At 46.1% G+C, this 12,476-nt stretch overlaps 1 protein-coding gene across 2 annotated transcripts in view; it reads right to left on the bottom strand.

Annotated features, from left to right (window-relative positions):
- Positions 1 to 12,476, bottom strand: part of LOC135234358 (metabotropic glutamate receptor 4-like) — a 265,830-nt gene that overhangs the window by 33,398 nt on the left and 219,956 nt on the right. For both annotated transcript variants that reach the window (XM_064298878.1, XM_064298879.1), the window contains exon 7: positions 7,304 to 7,504. In XM_064298878.1, coding sequence (XP_064154948.1) covers positions 7,304 to 7,504 — 201 coding nt within the window. The remainder of the gene's footprint in view (positions 1 to 7,303; positions 7,505 to 12,476) is intronic.

Below are 12,476 nucleotides of genomic sequence, written 5' to 3'. Positions count from 1 at the left end.
TCCAGGACGACAGTGCCCTCATCCACAGGGCATGAGAGGTCACATGAAATGATTTGATGAGTATGAAAATGATGCGAATCATATGCTATGTCACAGTCATCAGATTTCAACCCAATTGAACACCTATGGGAAATTTTGGACCGATGTGTGCTCTCCACCACCATCATCAAAACACCAAATGAGGGAATATCCTTTGAAAGAATGGTGTTCCATCCCGCCAGTAGAGTTCCACGGACTTGTAGAATCTATACTGAAGTGCATCAAAGCTGTTCTGGGGGCTCGTGGTGGCCCAAAACCTTACTAAGACAGTTCATTTTGGTTTTTCCTTTAATTTGTCACTTGTCTGTCTGTCTGTGTGTATATATATATATATATATATACACACACACACACACACACACACATATGCATATACAGAATATATGAGGTATAGTACATGTATAATTCAAATAAATATAGTATGGGGCATATTCACATTTCAGGGAATTTTTTCAAATATATTTTGATTTTAATCAGAAGGCATGTGATGGAATCAAGATATAAAATGACAACCAAGCCTGTTCTTTGCATTTTTACCAGCAGGCTTTGCTGTATGATGAAAGCGAAGGTCAGTGGAGCAGTGGAGTTATGTCTGATTTATTGTAAGCAGATCAGACACAAGGCACATTTTACATTATTTAAAACTGCATCAACACATTGTAACCTGAAGCAGTAACTCAACACTCCTATGTTTACGGTTATGGAAAATGTCAAAAATGCCAAGAAGTCTTTGAAGCATTCCAGGCCAAGTTAAATGCAATTCATAGGTTTGATTGTCAAATGTTTCTTCTAGAACATTTCATGAATTTCATGTGTAATAATGACATGACATCTGAAAAAGACTTCAGGTGAGCTGGCAGTCTCATCTGCATTAACACCCTCCCTCGCCTAGACACGCTCTGCTATAATTCACCCCAATCTAGCACCAAGCTGTGATCTCAAATTAGAAACCTCCAGCAATCATTTACAAATTACCATAAGCAATTACAACAGAGCCTTCAAATACATCAATGCTACTTGATGCTCTTATACTTTTTTAATGTGTGCAAACAAACACAAATGAGGCTGTGTTGACCCGGATACATGATAATCATTATTTTGGTAAATATATAAATAATGTCTAGACTTTGAACTCTATACAGTTATTTCCATATGTTGACTGTTGCACACCCTCCTCTCGGTTTAAGAATATATCCAATGGGACACTTCACCATTTTCCTTCCGTGTTTCTGAAGAGCTGTGCGGTGTAATCATACCAGGACGCTTACAGCTTTATTACACAATCAGCAAGTATAATGAGGAACTTTTCAGAATGCCTCAAAAGTAATTGAGTTACTGCTACAGGAAATACAATCAGACGGCAGCCATCAAAATAGCAATAAGATTAACTTTGACTTTGACTGTGAGAGTGCCCCATTTCTGTTCTTGCTGTGTTCTCACATTTGAGGGGAGCCCCCAGTCACAGCACCACCGGGAAGTCTAACAGAGACCCGAATAAATTCAAACCAAGTCTCAAAAATGGACTATAGGCTTCAGCTGTTCTGTCAGGGCTTGACAAATTCAGCATTCTACACACAGAACGCTATGCATTTCCATGCACCCTAAAGCCTCTTTCCTGGTATTAAAGAGAGGACGTCATTTCCATTAGCTCAACCCAAGGTGACATTAGTAGTTTATAAAGGGGTAACGATGGAAATTAGAGTAAGCTTACATTATTGTGGGAACACGGAGGGAAATTAATGTCAATGGTCATGATCGTGTGTTTAATTATTAATATACGTAATTATTGCTACAACGTGTCTGCGTAGTGTCAGAATACGAAATTGGCCGGCCTATCAAATGGCAAACAAATTAAAATATTCCTTGCCCCCAAATGGGAATAACTCAGGCAAACGTTCTCAGTCTGGTATTATGTTCGACATCACAAGAGATGAACAGAAAAGGTTCGCGCTGTACAAAGAGAACGTGGACCTACACAGGAGTACATTTAGCTGTGCCTGTCAGAGCACTGCGGTGATGGATCTATAGCGAGAAAGGTTATTTAAAAAACCCAGAAGGCTGCCTCAATCTGAAAAGGAAAGGTTGGTACTTTAAAAGGGAAAACACTGTTTCCCTACCATCTGTCTTCCTAATGGATTTATTGTGTTGAATAAAGTAATCTAAGGACAAGGATGAGGGAAACCAGTAACCGACTTCACATTTCATAAATATGCTTGGAAACATATGGCCACAGAGAGTCAGCTTTAACAAGAGAACAGTACCAAAGCGAGCAGCTACCGCCTTCTGCCCACTCCACAGCAGATAGTGGACTAAGCGTGTGAGGGTGTGGGTAGGCCTAGGCGCTCTGACTCAGCCATACACATGACAGGGCTAGCTAAGGCAGGAGTCGATATTACTATGCAGCGGGGTTAAGCATTGGGTCAGCTCACACAGTACTCCTTCCAGAGGAGCCAGGATTGTGTCGGATCCCCATGGGGTCCAGGCCCTGACACGGTCTGACCCAGACGTCCCAGCAGGATCATGTTAAGAGAGTCCTGTTGTTAGGCGTCCTGCCCACCCCTTACCCCCCCTCCACCCATTGGTTGGCGAATAGGCTCCCTGCTTTGGCCACCTCAGCAGAACCCCGCTGCTCCAGACACTCATTAGCCGTTAATTAGTCCAGGCGGGCGGGGCCAAGAGGGAGTTGGAAACTGTTCTTTCGCGGTTCCATTGAAGAGGCTCACATTGTGCCTCACCTGGACCTCAGTCGGGGTGTAATTAGTCAGTCCTTTCACTACTGCAAAGGTGATAAGCCCCTGTGGTAAGAACAATGGAACCATCGGATGACTGGTCTAATGAGTCACAAAACGCCTTTCAGTTAAGGATTTACTGCCACGTGAAAAACTCAACTTCAATTGTTCCACATTGGAAACGAGTGAGATTGAATACAACACTGCATGTGACTTGCCGTTGTGACATTTCTTTACACTTGTGTGCTTATATCAGAACCCTCTCAAAAAAGAAATGTCAATCTCTGTGGAAACCTGGTAAAATAAAATGTAAATAAAACTGAATAAAATTCTTTCAGTGTGCTTTTCCAAATAGGGACCCTGTTTGGGGGGAACTGGAAATGTGACCAATCAAGTTAATGACACCATTACCAAGGAATAATCACCCTGTGATGTTTGCTATCTAAAATATGCAAATAAGATGATTAAGCTCCTAAGTAAGAGGGCTCTTCTTACAAAGGGAGCTGATTAGGAACAATAATAATCTTCATCTTGTGTAATCAGGCCTAACATATTGATACAGTGAACACTGAGGTGCACATTAGCCCACCCCCAGTCCATCAGACAGTCTTCAGAAACACTGCTACTGTAAAGAGAGCACAGCTCTTTCAGTCCGTGCTACCGTGGCTGTATTCAGGTCGTAAATGGCTGCTGCAGGCAGTGCTTGGGCAGAGTGGAGCTCGCGCCGCACACTGGTCCTCATCCCTGCCCTGTTTCCCCAGCGCAGGCCTCCTGTTTCACTGCGGCCTGCAAACCCATTAACCCAGCAGGCCTGCGCGCACTGAGCAGGCCAAACACGTATTACAGTAACTGCACTGGCAATCCAGAAATGAAAGAATAAACAAACAAATAATATACATTTACCTATAGTAGATACTCTTATATGCAGTGTTGATATACTACTACTACTACTACTACTACTACTAATAATAATAATAATAAAAAAAAAACAAATTCACATACAATCCATTTATACAGCTGGGTGTTATACTAAAGCAATACGTCTCCTACTCTGCTCAAGGGTAAAATGGCAGTGGGCTGGTCTGGGAGCTGAACCTGCAGCCTCTTAGTTATGAGTGCATCTCCCTACCATTACATAACACTGCCACCTTATTAAACTGCATTTCTATCTTAAAATAGAAAGCAGAGATGCACCTCTGGAACTGGCAGCGCCGACAAAAACTGTACTTTCAAGATCAGCCAATTGGCTGGCCTGTGCTCTGTGACCGTTGTTCATCTGAAGCTTTGAGGAAGAACCCAAAGTAAGGGAGATGTTCCATCACACAAGATTGGGGGCTCATGGGATATGTAGCCTGTCTGAGGATAATCATGATAAAGTTAAAGAACTAATTGTTTTCTGGATGGATGCACTAGTCGCCCCATGGTTAGTGCTCTATTTGCTCACATCCTTTTTTCTTCCGATCCCATTTCGGTTTGAGCTTTGAAGATAAAAGCTCAGAGAGCACTCGGAAAATTACCGCACATGCCAGACTTCATTATTCCAGATTTAGCTGCATAGGTGCTCCCATTATGTCAGTAATGGAGAATACCAAAAGGATGCAGAAAAAATGGTACACAATTTAAAACCTAAAGTAAATTTACCCAGCTTTCTTCAGTGTAGGGTAATTATCATGCACACACAGTATATGGGCCCTGGGTAAAAGCACACTTGGAGAAGAAATCCTCTGCGCTGCTTTCTTTGAGCTCAGGCAGCAAGTGCCAGGCTGGATTGACATTTTAAAGGCCAAAGCACCGCTGAAGCAGAGCACAGCTTTTTCCCAAGGCTGACGGCAAAGGAAACGGGGAAACTGACGAGCCACTGAATTCCATTTCAGTCTACTGAAGTCTCGTGACTAACTCCTCCGACAGGGCGATCACAAGCAAAGGTGCGCACCAGGGAGGTGGGGAGGGGATGGATGGGGATAGAATTACCTAGGGGTGCAGATCAACCGCTACAAGACTACCTCTCTCCACACCTTTGCATGTCTTAAATGGTGATTTTGAGAGATGCAAGTAAAGGGAAATTGATTTTTTCATTAGTGCTTTTAAGTCCAGGGAGGGAGAAAAATCACATCTCCCATCTGTGAAATGACAGCAATCCTAGGAGCGCATCGCTGTTACTGTTTTTACATCGTTCATAGTGTATGAAACATCTGTGTTAGTAATGTCTTTTATATCAAAGATTCTGAGCATATAGTTCATATCTGAGGCAAATGGCATCACCTTTCTTGAGTGTACTTGGTTAAGTAATTGTTCAAATAAAAAGAAACTGTATAAAAACAAATATAGTAAATAACTATATGCAATTTTTATCATGCACATACACCTGGTGTGAAAATTATGGTCCACTTCTGGTAAATAAAGATGCACACAAAAAGGAGGGGGAAAAAATCTGAGAAGCGCAAAATAGACTGTCAGAAAGCCTGCCCTCCTCTGGCCACAGGTGGCATTGCACTGGTCCCTCAGAGGGATTGGGCAGGTTTAATGCCGCATGTTATTTCATTCACCCCTCATGTCAGACTTATGGGTGCGTGAAACGGCTGGTGGAGTCCCAGGGAAGCCTCTCGCGCGTGGAGAGCGCGCGACTGCGAGCGGGAGACTGAGCCGCCCGGCGCGGCGGAGGCAGCTGGCGCCAAGCTCCGTGGCGACCTGGAGGAGGTGAGGGGGAAGGCGGCTGCTTAGCGTGTCCAAACCAGGGCCGGCGAGGTTAGAGATCTTTCTAAGACACACACGCATGTGCGCGCGTGCACACACTCACACACATGCACACGCACACATGTACCTACACATGCATAAACAAATGCTTGTACACAAACATGCACTCACACACACGCACGTGCACACACTCACACACATGCGCACACACACACACACACATGCACACAGACACATGTACCGACACATACATAAATGAATGCATGCACACAAACACGCACTTTCACTCTCTCTCTCGTGCTCGCTCGCTCTCTCTCTCACACACACACACATGTACCTACACAAATATAAATAAATGCATGCACATACACATGCGCTCTCTCACACACACACACACGTACACAGGTACCTACACACACATAAATAAATGCATGCACACAAGCACACACACACTCAACCGCATGCACACTACTGAAACACACAAACGCAAACAAATGCTCAAACACGCGCACACACTCACGTGCGTACATCCACACAGGCTCGCTCCTTTCCTACGCTCGTTGTGAAACGGTTAATGCACAATAGGGCCTCACGCAGACCGGGCCTCGCCCTTCTGACCCAGTGTTGTCGGGAGACCTTCCGGAGAGCACTCCGGCTGCTCTTTATAAATGAATTCCCCCCTGGCAGGTCCAGCCCCGCGGCTGCCAGCACCTGCCTGGCGCACAAACAGGGCTTCTCGCGGACACAGGGTCATTTATTTTTCATGGAGGACTGAAAAGGCGGGGGGCCCGCTTCCCTCCCCCCAGCACAACTCAGAGCGCCGCCTCACAGAAATAAAGGCAGGCATTGGAAACACAGCAGGCCCTAATTCCTCCTGTGTGCAGTTCCTGTGAAAGAATTCATTTAAATGTCTTTTTCTACCGACTTGGAAGCATTAATACAGGTCTTGGATGCGCGCGTCTGGTGCGCCGCAACTTCAATTGCTACCTTGGCAACAGGATTCAACCATTCAAATGCAGATGAGCTTTTGGGACTAAAGAACAGTGAGCTTGTGGCATTTGTTTGTTTGCAAGTAGAGCTGTCTGTCTCAGCATGAATGCTTTTTTGCGCCTTGTGTGGGAAGTCACTTTCATGTGGTTCTTTTGCAAATTCCCTTGGACCTTTTTTTAATGGTTTAGCCACAGTTTCTCTAATTTTACCGTTCTTTTAAATATTGACTTTATTTAACAATACAAGATTTGAGACCCATGCAGTGCTCATAACACAGAGCTTCAATTTTTATTTATTTTTTTTAACCTTTTTTTGTCTGTTGAAACCACATTAATCCTGTGTGTAAAGACATTTTATTGCGCTTCAATGCATTTCGGTTTTCAGGTCTGATGGCGCTGTCTGTGTGTAGGTTCTCTTTTGTGTGTGAGTGTCTGTGTGTGGGAGTGTATTTTTGTGCGCGCTTTTATAACTTTATCAGAAGTGGGCTTTCTTGTGTGTGGGTGTCTTGAAATGGTTAGAGTGTGTGGGAGTTCTTGTGTATGTGTGTCTCTGTGCAACAACGCACAACTGTGTGTGTATATGTGAGAGAGTTTTTGGTGTACGTGTATGCATGACACTTGTGTATTTGTGTATGCACCATGGACTGCGTGTGTATTTGTGCATGCGCCCATAACTGTGTGTGTATTTATGCATGCGCCCAGGACTGTGCGTATATTTGTGTATATGCCCGGGACTGCAATTGTATTTGTGCATGCACCTCAGACTGTACATGTATTTCTGCATGTGCCCATGACTGTGTGTGTATGTGTGCATGCTAATGCACCTGTGTGAGGTGGCGGCGGCTGACTGGCCTGTGAAGTTGACGTTGCGGATGAACTTGAGCAGCATGGTGCCGTTGATGGGGTCCATCTTGGAGCAGAGGCCCACCGTGCCCGGGCACAGCTCCTTGTGCATGTTGTGCAGCGCGTGGGCCATGGCGTAGACCGCGTCGATGACGAACTGCACCTTCCCCTCCTGCTCGTAGGACGAGTCCTTCCCGATCCGCTCGTGATCTGCGGGGCAGACGGACAGAGCAGCCGTGAGGCCGGCGTGTTTGCGGCGCGAGCCCCCGCTTCCTCCACACCGCTCCGCCGATGCTACCGCCGCGTCCGACAGGGCGGTGAGGAATGGGGCCTCGCAGGAACTGCACCGCAGCACGGCGCAATGCCTGCGCTGATTTCTGCTGTGCCTACTGCTGCTGTGATGTGTGCTGCTAATGCCCTTGGGTGGCGACGCGCTGCCTGTGAATTGACCGTCGATGCTTTAGCAGCCATGGGCCGTTTATGGTACATCGGAAGCCACCGGCGAACAGCTCCTGTGCATTGAAGCGCTGGTCAGCGGACGCTCATGACAACTGCACCTCCTCCTGCTCGGGCGGCCTTCCGCCTGCAGGATCTGGGGGGCAGTGGCATCACATTACATTACATAGCATTTAGCAGACACTGATTATACCTAGAGCGACTTCCGCATTTTTAAATAGCATCCATTCACACAGCTGGATATTTACACTAGCAATTCAGGTTAAGTGCCTTGCTCGAGGGTACAACGGCAGTGTCCTACCTGGGAATCGCACCTGCAGCCTCTAGGGCACAAGCAGAGTTCCCTACCAATCACACCAGGCTGCCAACCGACTCATGAACCAAACGAGTAACAGCGTAAAACCGGTTCACCACTGGGTTAAATTTGCTTGTGGGCACGACCTCAAATCACTGCACAGTTCCTTCTCCAGCCTTGGGGTGGGGGGGTGGGGGGTGTTGGGGAAGAGGTGAAAACCAAGCACGCGTTGTCCCCATCCAAAGAGGCAGATGCCATTTCGTGATTGCGCGACATGCAAAATCAAGCAAATGACAACGTTTCGCCGGCCTCCAGTCGCTCCATTGTCGGCCGCGGTGTTTATGAATTATTCCAGGTTTTTGCGCCAGTGAGAATCGCCAATTAAGGGACATCTGATTAAATACCATTCAGAGAACCTGTCTTTTGAAATTCGCATTGAATTTTTCTAAAATAATTACCGTAAAGTGCCATTCAAGTGCTCATCATGGCTCCAATGTGTCCCTGATTGGGGACGAGGGCCCTTGTCGGGGTCGTTACGTGCCACTCCAGAAGAAAGGGGGGGTGGCGGGGGGGGCGGGCAGAATGGAGGTAGCGAGGCATGCAGTCTGAGCGTCCTTAACGTTCCTCTCTTTAATGCTCATCTTCATTCTCCACCGCTCACAAACTCTGGAGGTTCAGCTGAATTGATAACATGGTGGAGTTATCATACCTGTGGTTTGTTTTCGCTTGGACGCTAATGGGGCCATTTAGTTCTACAAAGACATTGACCCACCTTCCCTTTCTGTTTTCTCTTTCTTTAATTGCCAGGTCTAAAGGGCAGAAGTCTTTCTTTTAGGTCACATGAAGGAAATGCTACAGTAACTGAAGTTGCAGCAGGCAGGAGGCTTTCTGCCTCTTTTGAACAAAAACAATAATGATGGCCTCAAAAAAGGGAAATGCAACACAGTAATCACCACTTTACCAAAGAGATGCGGGACGCGCCATCTGGAATAACTGGTGTCTTCTCTCCTCCTATGCTATACTTGTAATCCCACATAATTTGTGCTCTTGGGCTCTGCATTTTTTGATCAATGCTGCTTTTAAACCAGATTAAAATATTCCTTAAACTCATTTTTGATTCTTCAGTATGTTGGTAAGTGGGTAAGGAACTGCGCTTGTAACCGAAAGGTCGCAGGTTCGATTCCGGTAAGACACTTTGTACCTTAGCAAGGTACTTAACCTGTATCTTCAGTATATATCCAGCTGTATAAATGGATACAATGTAAAGTGCTATGTAAAAAGTTGTGTAAGTCGCTCTGGATAAGAGCGTCTGCTAAATGCCTGTAATGTAATGTAATGTAATGTTTCTGCATATGCATATACATACACATACATGACAACACTCATACACTCAATCAAAATCTCACTCACACAGACAAATTTCTCTCACGCACCCGTTCACTTATGTTGCACTTGCAAAAATGCACAGACACAAATGCACATGTACGCACACCTACGCACACACACACACACACGCACACGCACACACACACAGTCACATGTGCGTGATGTGAAGAAAGAGGAGCGTTAAAGCTGGGGACAACAGCAACAGAGCCGCGGTGGGACAGAGACAGAGGAAGACGAGACTAATCATTCCCTCTGTATTAATGTAATTCGTTATGACAGGTGTATATTAATCACAGCAGAGGTTTTTCAAATGCTTTTAAAACACGCTAATTACCCAGCGAGGTTTCAATTAACACCCTGCTCTGGCGATTAGATGCCATCTTGTGAGCCCAGCACCCGGGGGAACGTGACGGAGGGACGTTCTGAGGGCCAGGTCCCCCTTTCTCCCCCTTCTCCCGGCCCTGTTTCCTGATTGGCCCGGAGCGGCCTTAGCATTCAAACTGCATGCTGGCTGGGTGCAGGCTGAAACTCTGCGTGGCACAGGGTGTGACCACTAGCAGGCCAGTCCCTGAGCGGGAGGTTGTGGCCGCTGGGTCTTGATGAGAAAGATACGCAGATTAAAGCCACTTTGCAACTTGAATTACGAACTGAATTAAACATCGGCATCTAAGCCCAGCCAGCCTGTGATTGGCATTCTGGGTGAATCAGACCTGCAGCAGCACAGGAGTGATGAGAAGAATACACACTCAGGTATGACTTGCATCTACTCTATTAAATCCAGCACTGAACATTTTAAACATCTTTTAATGCAGACGCCTAGGGAGGATTCAGTGGTCTTCAACAGCGGGGTGCTGGCGGGCTGATCGGCAACAGTCTCCGCAGAAACGGCGTCAGATTCCGCAGAAACGGCGTCGGCCACCGCGCTCTCATTGCCCGCGACACCTCCTCTGCTCACTTTGAGCGCCCAAACCACCGTGATAGATGTGCTGCGGGAGGCCGCTGACGCGCTCGCACTCGATGAAAAGCCCCTCCCCTCTACCGGACCTCAACCTGACCAACGGCTGGTGTGCGCCGAATCAAAAGCGCACAGAGGGCAGTGTGATGAAACACCACGGAAAGCTCACTGCGCCAGGCCCAGCCTTTAATTACAGACATTTTCTCTAAGCATCTCTCACTTGGGCTGCTTATTTATTTTCACATTTTTATGAAGAGCAGTAACATGGGATTTCAAAATGGTGCCCAGGAGGATTTTGGGCTGAACAGACCTGGCACTCCAGGAATACGACCATCGTAAAGATTATATGTAAATACATTATTTCCAACAGAACACTCTTCCCGGGTTTACATTATCCGAGGTGCTTTTAAATGGAGGGAACTGGTAAAAGCTGTAATGGAACTGCTACGTCTGAGAGGGATAAATAGCTTTTATGGTTATTTTAATATTTCAATATGCAGTATGAATGAGATATGAGGGCTTTTCTCTTCTTTCCTCAAAAAGCCTACATAGAAAAAGATAGCCATAGCTTACAACAAAAAAAGAAAGACTAAACCATAAACACTGATGCTTATTAAAATTTCAGGATTATATCTGCATGGCTATTGAGGCAAACCAATTTCGAACCACAGGGCAGAAATCACTAGGCTTTTCACGGGCCGGCACTGGGTTTGAACAGATTTCAAGAGCAACTTAATCATCAATGTACAGCACTACTCCACAATCTCTCAAATTATTTATTCGCAAATGCATTTCTGCGTCCGCAACAAAACTATTACCTAACACACACTGACTTATAAACAAAGGAAGAAAAAATAATGGAGATTTTGCAAGCTATTTGACATTCAGAAGAGAAGCTTTATGTATTGATTGGCTACATTTGATGTCATTAGGTCCACATAAATGAGTCACTTACCTAGAGGAGATATGGGCTGGTTGCACAAACAAGCTCTAGATATTACAACCTTGCACAAATAAATTGACTTAGTCCTGGGTTTGAAAGAGGCTCCACCTTGTGACATTTTCAATGTCATAAACATTACATTTATTCTTGCAAGTCCACTGGTAATTTTGTGCATATGTGCGCACATGACTGTGTGTGTGCATGCGTGTGGGCAGATGACTGCACGTGTATGTTTGCATGCTCCAATGACTGCTCTTCTATTTGCGCTGTTACTTTAGGACCCAGAAGTCCATTTACCTAGGCAACTGGGATTTTTACAGGGAGTGTCCTTGATCACAGCACGCCGACTGCAGCGCCAACTAGTGGTAATCACGGTAGTCCGAGTCCAGTGTTCGACCTACAGTGACAGAGGCAATTTGGTCAACTGGCAGTGTCACCTAGAAGATTCTCTGCAAGCACAGCCCTGGCCCCACGCTCACTCTCTCTCCAGCAAGTCTCTTTTCATTAAGAATCCCAACACCCCACACTCCAGCACGGTCTGTGGCGTTACCTCACAGCTCTAACGTTCCTCCAGCAGTGACATTTTTCCCAGATACACTGTTTTTCCTAATGTAAACAAGATAGAGAATTCAAGAGATAAGATAAAACCAGAAGGAGGCTGAATTTATAAGGCAGCGCCACGCTTTGTTTTGCTTCGCGAGGCTCCTTCCTGAGAGGTCTGAGGGTGCGCTCCTTATCGAAAACGGAGCCACTTAAAGTTAACAAATGTCGGGGCTGGGAATAAGGCGTCACATTTGTTTTTCTCTGTCATCCCGCTTTTAATCTACAGTCTGAATCGACGCGTGTCCTGGGTGAGGAGTGGAAATTTCTCATCCCCGGCAAGCCCCTGCGCACTGATGACGCTGAGAGACGAGTCGGGGCTCACGCTTCCGTATTCATGCGCTGAGCACACGCTCATAGGGCCACGCAAAAGCTGCTCCAGCCAGACTGCAGCCAGGACTGCATGGCAGCTGGGCCTGAGGCACAAGCAATACCTCCTCATTCACCATAGGACAGGTAGCCTATGTACTGCTCCTCAGAAACCACGCACATACACACACACTCAAACACAAACACACACACACACACACACAGGCACACGCACAGC

This window comes from Anguilla rostrata, chromosome 11, assembly GCF_018555375.3.
Source record: "Anguilla rostrata isolate EN2019 chromosome 11, ASM1855537v3, whole genome shotgun sequence".
NCBI classification, from domain to species: Eukaryota; Metazoa; Chordata; class Actinopteri; order Anguilliformes; family Anguillidae; genus Anguilla; species Anguilla rostrata.
The sequence above is the reverse complement of the archived record's forward strand: the minus strand, read 5'-3'. Positions and strand labels throughout refer to the sequence as shown.